At 51.9% G+C, this 17,170-nt stretch overlaps 1 protein-coding gene across 2 annotated transcripts in view; it reads left to right on the top strand.

The window, feature by feature from the left end:
• The window catches only part of GALNT17 (polypeptide N-acetylgalactosaminyltransferase 17), a 215,862-nt gene extending 205,465 nt beyond the window's left edge, over positions 1-10,397 (top strand). For both annotated transcript variants that reach the window (XM_068210116.1, XM_068210117.1), the window contains 4 exons: positions 685-822; positions 2,048-2,143; positions 7,008-7,175; positions 7,746-10,397. In XM_068210116.1, the coding sequence (XP_068066217.1) occupies positions 685-822; positions 2,048-2,143; positions 7,008-7,175; positions 7,746-7,874 (531 nt within the window). In that variant the 3' untranslated portion in view covers positions 7,875-10,397. The remainder of the gene's footprint in view (positions 1-684; positions 823-2,047; positions 2,144-7,007; positions 7,176-7,745) is intronic.
• The last annotated feature ends 6,773 nt before the right edge of the window (positions 10,398-17,170 follow it).

Below are 17,170 nucleotides of genomic sequence, written 5' to 3'. Positions count from 1 at the left end.
GCTTTTCTTCTCATGCAATTTTTATCCTTTATTCTCAACTGTCTGCCTCTGCTATATTTGAATCTTAAACCTTTCTCTCTTTACTTCATTCTTTTCCCATTTATTTTACACCTTTTACCCCTCCCTTCCTCTGGGTTGTGTCTCAGTGGGGTCAGGAAAGGTTTTGGTGCTCAGTGCCCAGGCAGGGTTTGCATTTCCATCTTTTAAATCCTGATATCCACTTGCTGCTAAACCTGTGCCTCAGAACCCAAACAGGAGGAGCAATCTTTTAAAAATACCACATTTAAAAATACAGATCAGTCTTTGTCAGGTGGATCCAAACCCAGGAGAATCGGGAGAAGACTCCCCAGTTTCACTGCACTTCCCAACCTTCCTCCAAACCTTTTCTTCTCCCTTTGGCTGCTCTTTTGTAAATTATCCCCAAGGGCCTGTCCACCATCAGCTCATGGCCATTGCAAGGGGGCCCTCAAAACCCAGCAGAGAAGTTGGTGTTCCCCTCTGGAACCCACATCTTCCTTCTGATGATTTCAGCCCTGGACACACATCCCAGAATTCCTGGAATTGCTCAACCACAGGCAGTTCCCAGGCAGTTTGGAAAGGATCTCAAAGCTCAGGGAAATGCTTTCACTGTACCTTTTTTTTGGAAGTGTGACCATTCAGTGATGTCCTGTTGTTGTTTTTCAGAATCCAGGCATTGACATTGGGGATGTTTCTGAGAGGAAAGCCTTGAGGAAGAGCCTGAAGTGTAAAAATTTCCAGTGGTACCTGGACCATGTTTATCCAGAAATGAGGAGATACAACAACACCATTGCTTATGGGGAGGTAATTTAGTCCCTTAGCTCAGCCTGCTAATATTTACAGTCCCTGATGAGAAACAGCCTCAAAGGAGAGGAGTCTGAATCAAAATGGACTTTTTCTGTGTAATTACCTAAATTTGCATAAATCTGCTCCCAGTATCTTCTAAAAACCAATTTGGGGATTTGTTGCTGATCTTGACTGTATAAAGTAAAAGATGTTAATACATCATTTAGTGAATTGACAGAAATTATCCATATTTCCCATTGACTCCATGGATTAAGCATGGATATTTGTATTTTTAATACACAGGCATCTTCTAAAATCCTGTGACTTGAACTCAGCCTAATTCCTGACAAGGTCTCTGGAGGATTCAGTGCCTTGTCACAACAGCTTAAGGACAAGATAAAATGAGGGGACTTAATTCAATCTCTGCTGGCTTTGAAACCATTCTGGGAATACAGAAAGAGTCATTTATGGGAACTAATAACAAATACTCTGCTGCAATGGAATTGATGGAGTAGTGGTACTTGGAGTAGGCTCCTCGAAGCCTGGGCACCCCAGATGGGTTATTCATTTTAGGAAAGATTTGTTACCAAAGTTACTTAGGGCCTTCAAGCTAAAACCTCCCAAAAATTCTATTTTCATAGAAAATGAAATTTCAGAATGGTTTGGGGTGGAAAAAAACCCAGCTGGAACAAGGATCTGATGATTCCAAGGTGATCCTTTTTCAAGTTGGTCTTTTTTCCCTGCCTTGTTAGCACTCTGAGATTTCACTGCAATCTGAGGGGTTCTGCATTGATTTCTGGCAGCCTAAACCTGGCTTTGTCCCCACCACCCATGACCAAACACAGAGCCAGCTGTGGCCAGGGATGCTGCTCCTTGGAATGGGGATTATGATACAAAACCAGTCATCACTAGCCTTGGATTTAAAGAAAGGTTTAGTGCTCTGCAAGTTTTCTTTTCCTGATTATTCCTGGTGATACAGCAGCAAGAGCTAGAGAGGGCTGAGCATCCATTTCCTGCTTCTCTCTGATAAGAGAGGGTCATAACTCTGCCCCTTTTGTGCCATAACTCTGCCTTTTCCCACCATAAGTCTGTCCTTTTTCTGCCCTAATTGTGCCATTTTTTGTGCCTTAACTCTGCCCCTTCTGTGCCATAACTCTTCCCCTTTTGTGCCTTAACTCTGCCCCTTCAGTGCCATAATTCTGCCCTCTTTCTGCCATAACTCTGCCCCTTTTTCCTCTCCCAGCTGCGGAACAACAAGGCCAAGGACGTGTGCCTGGACCAGGGCCCCCAGGAGAACCACACAGCAATACTGTACCCGTGCCATGGCTGGGGCCCACAGGTGAGGCTGGCACTGCCACGGCCAGGTGGCACCACAGGGGACAGCCCTTCGCTCTGCACTGTTAAAAACACCTCGGGTATCACAGGGGGTTTTCCCAGCTGCTCCTGCAGTGCTTTCTGGATTCCCATCACCCTGCCAGAGCTGCAGGGAAAAGCCTTGAAAGAAATTGGAAACCTTAGTAAGTTGAAAATGTTGGAAAGTTGAAATTTTTGCAATTTTAAACAAAAAAAAAAAAGAAATTTGTGGTTTAAAAAAACTCTTCCAGACAAAGGAAGATAACAATAATCATGGACACAATCTGAGAATTTCCTTCCCAAGACCAGGCTGGATGGGGGTTGGATGGAAGGTTGGAATAAGATGATCTTTAAGGTCCCTTCCAACCCAACCCATTGTGGGATTACTTCTCTTCCACCCAGCAGAATAAACCCAGACTAATGGGGTAAAGAAAACAATTAGTGCTGTGGTAATGAGCCATTTCAGCTTGGCTGGAATTTGTTTTCCAGCACTTCTTTTGCCTCTGCAGAAGTTTTGGAGCATCTGGGGCCCAGCAGGCTCGAGGAGGTTCATTTTCAGCTAAAAAATTGTACAATTCAAGGAATGGGAAAGCATAAAAGTCCTGTTCTCACTCCACAGTCACCCTGGACTAAGTGACCCCAGAGTTCATCTGAGCCTGAGCTGGGAACTTGAGGAGCTGGGAAGCAGCTGTGGGGTGGAGAAAATCCCACTTTGGGTTAGCCTTGCCTTAAACAAAGACCAGTCCCTGGGGCTGATGGAGTCCCTGCTGAACAGACCCTGCTCTTGCTCAAAAACCCCATTTTTCTCTTAAATGGCACCAACTGCCTTTTGCACTTTGTGGCTGGAAATCTGAGCCTCTAAGTGCATTATTGTGTGAGAAACTGGATTGGGCTGCCATTGGCTGCTCACCCTGGGCTTTAGGGTGAATGGCTGAGAACAGGTTATTTATTTTCCCCTCCCCAGTGTTATTGGGATTAAACTTAACAATATTTTCTTTCCCTACTTGGAAGTTCTGAAGTCAAATTTTGCTGGCTGCCTGGAGCTTGCCCATTTCATCCTTCTTGGTCTTCCCTCTCCACATTGTCCCTTCCTTCTTCAGCTGAGAGCCAGTTCTTGGCAGTTCCTTTGTTTCCTCCTACATCCAATTATTGAAACTCCTGGGAAATGCTGGTTTTCAGCAGCTATCAGTGAGTGCAGAAGCTCTGAAATGGCCTTTGTGGCACCATGAAGGAAATTGGACTTTCCCTACAACTGTTTAATTAATGGGCTGCAAGTTGTAATTTATGGCTGGGGATGGAATTAGAAGCAATGGAAAGTCTGGTTTGTATATATATACATATATATGTTTAATTTTTATTTATTTGTATGTGTATGAAACCCCCACAAGGAGCTGTTGAGCTCCTTTGGAGTTGCTTACATCCCAAAGCACACGTGGTGTCCCAAAATCCCTTCTCTCCTTGATGCTGGGGCCCATCCCAGACATTCTGACACCCCAGACATTCCTTATTTGAGAATACAGAAATGGTTTCACTGCCAGCCTTGGCAGGAATGAGAGAGGGGCAGGAGCGGGGTCCCTGCTGGCACTGGCACATCCCAGGGACAGCAGGGCCGTGCCTCCTGCTCCTGCCACACCAGGGTGCTGGGATCTTCTTGGAAGCTCTCCCTCTTCCTATATCCAGTCCCAGCCCATCCCTCTGGCTGTGGATCCCCAGCCCAGCTGGGAGAGAGGGAATGCTGGATCTGCCAGGAGGGATTGGTGCCATCCAGGACACTTTGTGTCCTGTCCCCAGTTTCTGCTCTCTCCTGTGACTGCCCATGGATTTAAGCTCAGCCTGGATGCAGTTCAGGGTGGTGGCTCTGAATGCAGGTGAGATCTTGCCTTTACTCACTCATCCCTCACTGAATAAAATTTTGGGAATTTTTCTCTTATTTTCCCTTCAGCTTTCTTTTCTCTCTGCTTCCATTCACTTCCAGGTCAAATCATCATGAGATTCCATCATCATCCTTTTATCCTGTAATTATATTGAGGCTGCTGATGGATTTTTTTCCTGCTTGATGGCTTCATCTTTGAGGCAATCCCTCATGGAAGCACCTTGCTGTAATGATGTATTACACTAATAATGCAGCGATAGCTCATTGCAGTGACACAGCTATGGTGATATATTAAGGTGATAGAAAGCACTATAATGCTATAAAACTTAAGATAATGTTCACCCAGCAGAGCATTTCATTTAATTATAGGATAAAATATGTTTTGCCCATTTAAGCAGCAGAAGTTGAGGACAAAGCCATCAATACTGAGCTCATGGGGGACACGGCAGGAGCAGGGGTGATGAAAGAGCACCCTTTAATCAGATCAAACTGTGGTAAAAGGCAAATCCTGAACATTTTACTCATGGCTGCTAATTGATGTTCTGCTCAGAGCAGAAGGGAAGCTAAACAACCCGAAATTATTTTCCAATAGAGTCAATGAAGGTCATCAAGGCTTTTATTTCCCAGGTGCTGGGATGTCTAATTAACTTTCTGCCATCCCTGAGATGCAGCCAGCCAGAAATCACAAGCACAGGAGATGGATTGGAGGTGCAGCTTTGCCAGGGGGGATCAGCCCCAGGAGCAGCTGAGGCAGCTGGAAAGGGGCTCAGCCTGGAGAAAAGGAGGCTCAGGGGGGACCCTGTGGCTCTGCACAGCTCCTGACAGGAGGGGACAGCCGGGGGGTCAGGCTTTGCTCCCAGGGAACAGGGACAGGAGGAGAGGGAACGGCCTCAGGCTGGGCCAGGGGAGGCTCAGGGTGGACATCAGCAGGAATTTCCCCATGGAAGGGGTGCTCAGGCACTGGAAGTGGAGTGCCAATCCCTGGAGGTGCCCGAAGAAGGGCTGGATGTGGCATTCAGTGCTCTGGGCTGGGGACAAGGTGGGCATCAGGCACAGCTTGGATTGGGATTTTCCAGCCCCAGTGATCCCGGGATTCCCCCCAGGGACAGCTGAAGGTGGGAATGTGGCCAGGTGCAATTTCCTGGATGAGGATTTATGGAAGGCTGTTCCAGGGGCTGGGGCTGTCAGTCAGTGCCTCTGCTTGGGGATGTGGCTTTGGGCCACTCAAACTGATGAAAGGGTTAAAGACCTTGTCAGTCTGAGCCACTTTGAAATGCTTGGGTTGGGAATAGTTTTAAACTGTTTTCCTTTGGTCCTTTGTCCTGGTCTTTCCCTTGTTTCTTGTCCTGTCCCAGGCTGGGTTAGGGCCCCTGGCTCGCTCTGGACAGGAGCAGAATAAGAAAAGAGGAATCAGGGCTTGGAATTAACCTCTCCTGTGAGGAGAGGCTGGGAGAAGAGCTGGGGGTGCCCACCTGGAGAGGGAAAGGCTCCAGGGAGAGTTCAGAACCACCTCAGGGCCTGAAGGGGCTCCAGGACAGCTGGAGAGGGACTGGGGACAAGGGATGGAGGGACAGGACACAGGGAATGGCTCCCAGTGCCAGAGGGCAGGGCTGGATGGGATACTGGAAAGGAATTGTTCCCTGGCAGGCTGGGCAGGCCCTGGCACAGGGTGCCCAGAGCAGCTGGGGCTGCCCCTGGATCCCTGGCAGTGCCCAAGGCCAGGCTGGACAGGGCTTGGAGCAGCCTGAGACAGTGGAAGGTGTCCCTGCCATGGCAGGGGTGGCACTGGATGGGCTTTGATGTCCCTTCCAACCCAACCCATTCCAGGATTCTGTGATCAAGGTTTGGGCTGCTCCTGACCCCTCCTGTGGGGAGCACCTGGCGGATGATCATCAGGGAGATGTGAGGAGCTCAGAGCCTGCTCTGATACACAACATTTTCACTCCAAGTGTAACTCCAGCAGCACCTGGGAGCAGAGCCAAGCCCACCCCAAGGGAGCTGTACACCCTGACTGGGTCTGGGGTCATGAGCTGCAGTCCAACCCTGTTACATTGTTTTAACTTGATTTCCAGTGTTTAATTATTACAGCCCAGATAACCCAAACTCCCAGTGGGATTTGCTGCCTCTTCCCTGGCATCTGGGTCACAGATATTCTCAGTTAATTAACGTGCTGAATCCTCCTTATTTGTCTGCTGGATAATGGCCTGATTAATAATTTAAATAAGCAGCTGTGGAGATATCTCCCTTGAACTATGAAAGGCAGGACACTGGCATTCCTTTCTCCTCACTCCAGAATTTAAATGTATTTAGGGAAATATTTTGGTGGCATTCCATGAAATAGAGGAGTTCTTTGAGTGTCCGGTGTCCCCAAGGGCATCACCCCTGCCCGCTGCTCCCATCCTGCCTCCCCTGGCAGCCCCTGGCAGCCCCTGGGAGCCCTGGGCAGTTGGATCCTGTGGGAATGGCTGGGGGTAGCTGCAATCCTGGGCCTTTCCCAAGGGCAGATCCAGGCTCCCATCCCGGTTCTGGCCCCTCTGGCTGGTGCTGCTGCCTGGTTGGAGCCCTGGAGGCTGTGCCAGGCATCCAGAGGCAGCAGCCCAGCCAAGGCTGGCTCACCCAGCACGCCAGGAGCTGGGCCAGCAGGACCAGCCAGGCCAGCTGGCTCCAGCTGGACTCCAGGGAAAACCATCCACTGCCCCATCCCACAGCGTTCCAGGAGGCTGCAGGAGTCTGCTACAGGAGGGATTTAAGGCTTGGGATTATTCCTACCCCTTGTCTCAATTCCTCACCTGCATCTGGAAGAAACCAAACCAAGCAGGGATAAACGGCTGGAGAGAGTTGGGATGAATTCCTACCAGTTCTGCTTTCCCTGTGCATCCCCACAGGGTGTTCCCAGGGGCTCCGTGTTGTCCTGTCTCTCTGTGCTGATGCTCTGAGGTGCTGAGGGTGTCCCTGCTGTCCCCCTGTCTGTCCCCAGCTGGCTCGATACACCAAGGAGGGCTTCCTGCACCTGGGGGCCCTGGGCACCACCACGCTGCTGCCCGACACACGCTGCCTGGTGGACACGGGCAAGAGCCGCTTCCCGCAGCTGCTGGACTGTGACAAGGTCAAGAGCAGCCTCCACAAGCGCTGGAACTTCATCCAGGTGTGTCTGGGGCTGCCCTCGGGGGCTCCTCTGCTCTGTCCCAAAGCCTGGCTGGGACACAGCCCGTGGGATGGGGTGGGAAAGGGGAAACGGTGCCATGGCACAGCGAATTCCAGGTCCTGGGGCAGACAGAGGAGGTTAAGAGGGATCAGGGCAGCATTCCAGGACAATTTCTAATCAAAGTTTTCCTTTCTGGTAGCAGAAAGGTGGATCTGGTTATGTCCGATCTGCCAATGACTTCCAGATTCCTTTCTTACTTGTGGATGAAGAGTGAAATTCATTCAGACACTTTAGTCCCAAAGCAGAGTGTAAATAATACAGCTTTTACACAAGGGTCCCTCTTCCCAGCAGTTGTGGGATTTAAAGGTTACAGGTGTCCCTTGGGTGCTGTCAGGGACAGTGGATGCTCACTCCATTTATTTGGGGGATTATTTTATTGTTTGCATTGCATTCCCACCCAGCTGAGTGCCCCTTCCAGCAGTGTCCAGGGCTGCCCTCCTGGTCCTGCTTTGCTTCACAGGCAATGAATATCTTCATTTTTCCATCTTTTCCCATCTGCCCTAACTGCAGAACGGAGCCATCCTGAACAAGGGCACGGGCCGGTGCCTGGAGGTGGAGAACAGGGGCATGGCTGGCATTGACCTGATCCTTCGCAGCTGCACGGGGCAGAGGTGGACAATTAAAAACTTCATCAAGTAGAGGCTGAAAGAGTCAGGGGAGTCTGACTTGAGCCATGGCTGACGGGGACTGATCCGCCTGGACTGCTTTGGAAAGGATGGAATATCAACCACAGCTTTGTTTGTGCTCCTGGGAGAGGACCTGGGGGAGATGGGCATTTGTGGCTTTATTTTTATCATACGTGAGCCTCTCCCAGCTGATCCCAGCTGCGTGGAGCTGGCTCAGAGCTGCTCTTCCCTCTGGCCAGCACTCCAAGAGGTGCCACATTCCCTGCTGGAGCAGTCTGGGAGCATTTACTGACAGGGAATTTCTGCTTTTCCACACAACTCCAAGCTCTCCCAAAGAGCTGGGAGGTTTGCACCACGACCCTGGACAGACCTGCCTGGCAAGTGTGGAAACTGAGGAGCTTGGGAGAGGAAAATGTTCCCAAGCCCCAAAGGAGCCAAGTTTGAAGGATGTGGTGTTTTGCTGGGTCCTTGTTCCCTTTTCCCTTTCCTGCCCCTGCATCCAGCAGCCCCTTCCCTGAGTTTTGGAGAAGCAAAACACCACCCCAGCAGCTCCCAGGGATTTTTCCAACTCTTAATCACAGAAGTTACCCAAAACAATGCAGTGGAATAAACCCCCTGACCTCCCCTTGCCCCCCTCTCCATCACCCACACGCTGCTGGCCAAGCACCTCCCTGCTTGGAGAGCCCAAAGGGCACCTTGGGAATGACCTGGGATGTCTCCCTGCCCTTCTGGGTGACTGCAGGAATGTTCTCTGAGGCTTGAGCACCCCTGTCCTGCCTGCTCAGGCCTGGCCAAGGTCCCCCCAGAGTTGCTGCAGCCCTTCCTGGGCTGTGGAAGGGACAGGGAGGGAGGCCAAGGCACCAACAAATGGCAGCTTGGCTGAAATTCTCGGCCCTGAAGCCACTTCAGGCTTGTTGCTCTGGTGGAGGGATCTCACCTGATTTATTTTTGGCTCACAGTAATCCTGGCTACCAAACCTTGGCTGCCAAATCCACCTGGGAGTCCTCTGCTTGGGGCCCTGACGTGTGGCTGCCTGGAGAAGGGAAACAGGATCCTGCAGAATTGCTGCACGTGGGTGGACACAGGCTTTGCTCAGCAGGGAGAAGAAACCAGCCCATCTCCTGTCGTTCTCCCAGAATAATCCTCTTTGGCTGCCCTCTGGCTAGGGTGCACTAAAATAGATTAATATATGAGATGGATGTGTAAATATGTTTCCCAAGCTGGGATGTGCACAGAGTCCTTTGCTGCAGAGCACTCATGCCTGTCTTCCATTTGCATCAGGATGAAGCTCCCTGGATGTTTAACGAGCTGAATTTCCAATGCCATGCAGCAGGTTTATAACTGATGTTTTAGTAATTTATTGAACTGAAGCAGATCTATTTCATTGTTCCTTCTGCAGCAACTAGCATCACCTAGGACTGATTGTTCATTTAGGCTTTACAAGGCTCCCTCAACCACTGGGGCTGTCTCTGATTTTTTTTCCCCTGCCTTCCTTAATGAAGTAAAACCTCTTAGTTGTCCTGACCTGCAGAGTAGAGAGTCAATGTAGAATTTTGCTCTCTTTTTCGCTGTTGCATCATCCCTTGTGTAATAAATTTGAGCACTTCCAAACCCGAAATGACCACAACTCTGTGGATGCATGAGCCAGTTCCCCTTGCCTTTGTTGCTGCTTCTAAGAGAAGCAATTTCCTGGTGACTCCAAGCACCCTGAGGGCTTTGAGACCCCACAGCTCTGGTCCAGTTGGTAAAACACCCTTAAACTGAGCAAATATTGGAGGGTGAGACTGTGTTGGCCAGGACAAGCAGCCAGACAGCCCCTGGATGTTGCCTGTGCTGTAATTCAGCCCAGCTCGAGCCCTGCCAGTGCCCAGGCTGGCAGCAGATGGCTTTTGTCACATGTCACAGTGGTGGGGTGAGGTCCCCAGCCCCGTCTGCTCCCGCAGCAGGGCTGGATGGGATGTGTGGCTGCTCCTGGGATCCATCCTGGCTGTGCTGAGCCCCTGGCCAGAGGAGCCTGGCTCTGTCCCAGTCCCTGCCGTCCCTGGTCCTTCTGTGATGGCCAGGTGTCCCTGGTGCCACTGTGATCCCCGTGCCAGGTGGCACAGGACACCTGGGGACAGCACGAGGATCCTGCTGCTGCTGCTGAGCTCCGGGATCCTTTGGAATGTTCAGGCTCAGACCTGCCTTTCCTTTGTGCTCCAGAAGGAAAAGCAGCCCCTGACTCAGCACAAGAAAGGGAAGATGCAGATGAACTGTGGGCTCCAGGACCCTCAGCTGGGGCAGAGCCCCGGGGAGGTGTTGGCCCTTTCTCCCTGCTCCAGCTTCCAAACCACTGGAAACAGGAGCAACATCAGGCTGAAAAGTGGGAATTTGCTCTGCTGTTCTGTCCTGACACCGTTGGTGACTGCAGGGTGACCCCGGGAGAAATCTGAGATCTGGGTCTCGTTGTTGCATCTCGCTTATCTCTAATCATCTGTTAATTGCTTTAAGAAGTGATCTCCAAGTGATTCTTATTAAATATCTGGTTTGAGCCTTGCCTCTTGAGTGATTTTCAAAAGATTCTCTGCTGCTGAGATACAGAGGCAGTCATTCCTCTGTGTAACTCATTTAATAGAAAAGTACTGCTGTTTTAATAAAACTTCCATTTTTAAAAGAAATGGAAATGAAGGAGAGTTCAAGAGAGATGGTGGGCACAGATTAACTGCCATTCCATCCACCCCTGCTGCTGCCACTCACCAGGATAACAGTTACACCCCACAAGCTGGAAGGAGATGTAATGTGGTCAGTAAAGCATCACTTGCACTCCCGAGCCCAGGCTGGCTGTCCCTAAATGTTCCTGAATGTCACCTGGAGCCCGGGGCACTCCTTGAACCCATCCCTTCCAGCCATGTTCTCCTGAGCACCGGGTTGGTGCTTTCCTGGGTGGAGGGAAGGGTCTCTGGGGGGGCAGCGTGTGACCCAAGGGAGCAGCAGCTGCTCCCCCGAGCTGGGGCACAGCAGGTGAGGGCACCAGGTGAGTGTCACCTGGGCAGGGGCACATCCAGCCCCTGCTGGGCTCTGGAGCCACAGGATGGAGCACATCTTGCAGGATGGAACAGGATGGAAACCTGAGCCCTTGTGGGGGGCATTTCCCACCCTCAGGGCTTTCCCAGGGGCAAGATCCATGTTGGAAGATCGTTCAGTCTGCCCCGGAGCAGATGGAATCATGGAATCCCAGAATGGTTTGGGTTGGAGGGACATCAAAGCCCATGCAGTGCCTTTCCACTGTCCCAGGCTGCTCCAAGCCCTGTCCAACCTGGCCTTGGGCACTGCCAGGGATCCAGGGGCAGCCCCAGCTGCTCTGGGCACCCTGTGCCAGGGCCTGCCCACCCTGCCAGGGAACAATTCCTTCCCAATATCCCACCCATCCCTGCCCTCTGGCACTGGGAAGCCATTCCCTGTGTCCTGTCCCTCCATCCCCTGTCCAAAGTCTCTCTCCATGTTTCCTGTAGCTTCTTCAGGCCCTGCAAGGCCACCATGAGGTCCCCCCAAAGCTGCTCCTCTCCAGGTGAACATTCCCAGCTCTCCCAGCCTTTTAGGGACAGAAAGAAACCCTTCCAGCTGAGAAATGCGGGGGGCTGAGATCATTTTACTGCAAGGCCAAGATCTTGTGGGGTGGCTGATCCTGAGTGTTGGGAGCAGGTGGTTCCTGGAATCATTGCTCTTATAAATCAAAAAATTCCCCAAATCCATGATGGCTTTAAGTCTTCCTGCAGGCAGGAGCCACACGACCCCCTGGAGCCAGGGGAGCTCCTCATCTCCCTCAGGAGTTCAGGGAAGTTCCCACTGCTGGGTTGGGAATCTCGGCTGTGCCTTTGACAGCAACACAACTAAATAAAATCACAGGAGAAATGAGGAGCTCCAGAGCACAGCAATCTCCAGCCATCCAGGAAATCCTGTCAGGAGCAGGTATGTCCAGTGCCACAGCCCAGAGGATGAGTGTGACAAACCCTGCCCATCTCAGCTGCTCCTCACCCAGGAAGGGCTCAGGTGGGGATTTATGGCAGGGAAAAGGGGCAGTTCCCATTTCCTGCTGGTTTGGGTGACTCCTGCAAATCCCAGCTGGGAATTTGACCCAGATGCTTTGGATCCCATGTGGAGCTGAGCTTGGCTGTGCTCAGGGCAGTGAGAAAGGAACAGCCTGGGGAGTGGCTCCAGGGGCTCCTGCAGTGCCAAATATTCTTTCTGGGATATTCCTTCAGGGCTCACTATCTGGAACAGCCACCCTTCTCCTCTGTGTCAAGGGTTGATCTTCCAACAGAAGGCAAAGAAAGGGGAGAGAGATGGGATAACCCTGGGAGCTTTCCACAGGAGGAATTCTTGTTTCAATCCCACCTGGTGTCTCAGAGGCATGAGGGGTAAGAGCTCTCCAATGTTTTTCCTGGCTGTTGTAATCCCAGGTTTTATTGTTATGGGCAAGAACCCAGGCAGGAATTAATTTCTGATTGTGCTCTTGGAAATCTGAGCCTGGGGGAAAATGATCCAGAGGGGAACAGGGGGCTGAGCTGAGCTGCACTGAGCACCAGACCAGTGCTGAGAGTGGAAGAGCCACCACAGGGATCCTTCCAGCCTCCCGAGCCCCCACAAGGAGCTGGGGTGTTTCCTGCAGAGTTCCCCACCATGGAAAAAGTGCCTGAAGCCTCATCCTTGGAAAACTGGCCCAGGAACGTAGCTCTGGGTGGCAGGACAGAGCCCAAGGATCCTTGGCAGTGCAGGAGCTTCTCGAGGCTGTGGAGATGCTGAGCTGGGAGAGCTGTGGTGGGCATGGCCTTGGCTGGCTCTGGAGAACACCCAGCTGCTCCCAGCCACCCTCCATGGCATGGCACGGGAGAAAATCACAGGGAAAGCCCCTGGGGCAGGAGAGGGCACTCACCAGGCACCACCATGGGCAGGATACTGATTTGGGGAACTATTGTAAATGCAGGTGAACCCAGTGGGAAGAAATGCTGATGTCTGACTCCAGTCCAGAAGGCTGAATGATTTCTTTGTTATAACTATGCTATAACACATTAATATACTATTTAAAGGAGATACTAACACTACATACCTACTTTTCTAACTACCATATCTAACGCACAACTCCTGACCCTCTCTGGAGAGTGCAGCCACAGGTGGGTTGGATTGGCCATCAGGTTCAAACAATCCTCACCAGAATCCAACCAAGCAATCACCCCAGGTAAACAATTCTCCAAACACATTCCACATGGGAAAACAAGGAGCAGAAATAGAAATTGTTTTCTCTTTCTTCTCTCTGTGCTCCTCTATGAAAAAAATCCTGAGAGAGAGAGAATGTGCTTGCCACAGGGAACAATTGGATTAATTACAATTACAAATGGGGTGGGTGGCGAGAGGCAGACTGAAACCCCAGCAGCCCTGTTGGCCAGGCTAACCTTCACCCAGCCATTCCCAGCTCTGCCATTCCAGGTGGATGGGATGGGCTTGGTCCATCCCACTCTGCCTGTGGATCCTTCCTCACAAGTTCCCCGTGCCATCCTGGGATAGAGTCCTTCAGGAGCTGATCTAGTGTGGATCCCCCGGGCCACAGCTCCTGAAAGAGCTCCAGGGGGGCTCTCCAGTGGCTGCCAGGGGGCTCTGCTCCCCTCTGGATCTCCAGGGGCTGCAGGGGCCTAGCTGCTCCATGGAATCTTGGGGGAGTCTCTGCCCCTGGAGCAGCTCCTGCCCTGCCCTTGTCCCTGCTGGGCTGGTTCTCACCCATGACCCTCCCTGCTCTCTCCCACAGCAGCTGCACAGCGATTTTCACCCTTTCTGGGAGGTGTTACCCCGGAGGTGGCAGCAGCTCCAGCGCTGGCCTTGGCCCTGGCACAGCTGGTTTGGAGCCAGCTGGACTCCAAACTCCCACTGGGAGGAGGGAAAGGACAGGACAGCTCAGGCTGGGGAGGGAGGGATGGAGCACTGTGGAGAGGAGGGGTCGTTATGGAGAGGAGGGATCACTGTTTAAATGAGGGATCACTGTGGGGAGGAGGGATCGTTATGGGAAGGAGGGATTGTTGTGGGAAGGAGGGATCGTTATGGGAAGGAGGGATCACTGTGGAGAGCAGGGATCGTTATGGGAAGGAGGGATCACTGTGGAAAGGAGGGATCGTTATGGGAAGGAGGGATCACTGTGGAAAGGAGGGATCGTTATGGGAAGGAGGGATCACTGTGGGAAGGAGGGATCGTTATGGGAAGGAGGGATCACTGTGGAAAGGAGGGATTGTTGTGGGAAGGAGGGATCGTTATGGGAAGGAGGGATCACTGGGAAGGAGGGGTCGCTGTGGGAAGGAGGGATCGTTATGGGAAGGAGGGATCGTTGTGGGAAGGAGGGATCGTTGTGGGAAGGAGGGATCACTGTGGAAAGGAGGGATCGTTATGGGAAGGAGGGATCACTGTGGAGAGCAGGGATCGTTATGGGAAGGAGGGATCACTGTGGAGAGCAGGGATCGTTATGGGAAGGAGGGATCACTGTGGGAAGGAGGGATCGTTATGGGAAGGAGGGATCACTGTGGAGAGCAGGGATCGTTATGGGAAGGAGGGATCACTGTGGAGAGCAGGGATCGTTATGGGAAGGAGGGATCACTGTGGGAAGGAGGGATCGTTATGGGAAGGAGGGATCACTGTGGGAAGGAGGGATCACTGTGGGAAGGAGGGATCGTTATGGGAAGGAGGGGTCGCTGTGGGAAGGAGGGATCACTGTGGAGAGCAGGGATCGTTTTGGGAAGGAGGGATCGTTTTGGGAAGGAGGGGTCGCTGTGGGAAGGAGGGGTCGCTGTGGGAAAGAGGGATCGTTGTGGGAAAGAGGGATCGTTGTGGGAAGGAGGGGTCGTTGTGGGAAGGAGGGGTCGCTGTGGGAAGGAGGGATCGTTATGGGAAGGAGGGATCGTTATGGGAAGGAGGGGTCGCTGTGGGAAGGAGGGCTCCTTCTGCCGTTTTTGCAGCAGCTCGGAGCATCTGAGGATGCTCCCCCTCGGAGGGGTCTCTTGGGGCAGAGCTGTCTCCTCTCCAGCAGCCTGGGAGGGGAGGGGACAGCCCCAGCTGGGGCTCTGCTGTCCCCTGCTCCCTCTGCCCCCTCCCCACCCCGGGGCTGTGCTGGGCGTGCAGAGGCGGCCCCGGAGCCGTGGATGCCCCGGGCTCACCCCCGTGCTCAGCTCTGCCCCCTGCCCAGTGTCAGCTCCCAGGGACCTTCACTCCCTTCATGTTTCCACTTTGATGCTATTTTTGTTCCATTTCCCCTTTGTCTTCAGCGCTGTCTTGTCTCAGTTTTGTGTCTTGAGCTGCCTCACATCCCCTCTTTGTTTTCTGCAGGAGCTGGCTCCATCCCTGTCCCCTCTTGCTCCTTTATTCTCTGTGTGTTTTCCTTTGTTTGCTCCTTTTTCTTTGTTATTCCTTTTGATTGCTTATTTCCACTTCAGATTTTTTTCACACTCTCTCATTCTTTCCTGTTTCATCTCTCTTCTTTTCCTTTTGCTTTGTTTTCCCCTTATCCTTCTCTCTCCTGATGGTTTTGTTCTTTGTGTGTGTTTGGATTCCTCCCCTTTTGCTTTCCTCCCCAATTCTCATTTTGGGTGGAAAACCAGCCTTTGATTAAATTTTAATCAAAGTGCCTAAAATCCACATCCAATTTTTTTTCTCTTTTTATTGCTAAGAAGGAAACGTTAGCACAGCTCGGGACAGCAACTGGTGCCCATCCTGCTGCAGTGCCTTGGCCAAAGCCATGGATTTTCCAGATTCCAAGCCCTCCCTGCCATGGGTAGGTGCAGACAGTGGGTGAATCCTGGTTTCAAGCAGCAGAAATCCCTGGTGCTTGGGGACAGGTCTCTCTGAGGTGTGGGGTGAGCCTGTGAGGGTGTGGATCACCCATGGAGATCTAGGGGACAAAGGGATGATCCCTTTGGATCATGGGATGGGACAAAGTGGATCTCAGGAACCTGGATTTGCTACAGGCTGGGATTGTTTATTTTTCTGATGAGAAAACAAACAAACAAACAAAACTTCTAATGGTCTTTATGCTGCCCTTGTTGAGCTGAATGAGAGCAGAAGAAATGCCTGCCCAGGTACCCTGGGGTGGTGGGACTTCCAGGGAAAAAAACAGGAAATGTGGGTCAGGAAAAGGGGAATCAAGAAAGGGAAATGAAGGGATCAGGGCCAGATTTGGCGGAGATGAGCACTAGGCTCATCCCTGGGCTGCTGCTTTGGGATGGGGCTGGTTTTGGCCAGAGGAAGGTGCCTGACCCAGCACAGGGAACTGGGAAGGGTCAGCCCTGCCATGGCCACCAGCAGCTGCTGGGGCTGGGTTGGGAGGTGCTGGGCAGCTGCTCTGTCCCCAGGGTGCCCAAACACAGCCCCTTCCTGGGGGATTTTCATCCCATCTGGTCCTGAACTGCTTCCTCGGGCACCCCTGTCCTCCCTGGCAGAAATGGGAATTGTTTGTCCAGGCTGGAATGGCAAACCTGAGTCCTTCTCCCTTCCCCAGCCTTGACAGGGAGGCTGGATGGATTCGTTCCTTCTGTTCTTATTTCCTGTGTTGTGTTTCTTCTGGACCAGAAAAGATCAAGCCACAGCTCTGTGTTTCTCAGCCCCAAACCAGCAGAATCCTCTGGTCATCATGGAATCACAGAACCCCAGAGTGGTTTGGGCTGGCAGCGACCTCAAAGCCCATCCAGTGCCACCCCTGCCACGGGCAGGGACACCTTCCACTGTCCCACAGCCTGGCCTTGAGCCCTGCCAGGCATCCAGGGGCAGCCACAGCTGCTCTGGGAAATCCATTCCAGCACTTCACCACCCTCACAGAGAGGAAATTCATTCCAATATATGTGAAATAAATCCACAACCTCTTGTGATAGAAGAGTAATGCGATGGGTGACCCCCACAATTAAAAGGCAAATATCATGTATCTATGTTAGGAGAAGTTTTACAGATTTATAGTTATGTTTTACCCCCCTTGTGCTGTTACCAGGGGTGCCTGGGTTTGGGACATTTGGGAGGATCGGCTCGTTACCATGGCAACAGCTGACCCCAGTCAGGATGTCAGGAAGTGATCTCCAGCACTGGACAGAGCAGGAGGAGTCGATGGACAGAACTTTGGGAAGGGTTAAAAGGTGAAACCTCCACGGTGTGGATGAGCACGTGGTGGGAAAAATGCTCTGCTCCTGGTGCTGTAATATTTTCTCTAGTCAGTCTTTTGTTGTATTTTTGATAAGGTTTTTATAAACCTTCTAATTTTTTTGTGAGTATCATTTCTCACACCCTGGAGCCAGGAACCCTCCACATTTG

Source organism: Anomalospiza imberbis, chromosome 20 (genome assembly GCF_031753505.1).
Source record: "Anomalospiza imberbis isolate Cuckoo-Finch-1a 21T00152 chromosome 20, ASM3175350v1, whole genome shotgun sequence".
Classification (NCBI taxonomy): Eukaryota; Metazoa; Chordata; class Aves; order Passeriformes; family Viduidae; genus Anomalospiza; species Anomalospiza imberbis.
This window is presented reverse-complemented; position numbering and strand designations above follow the sequence as displayed.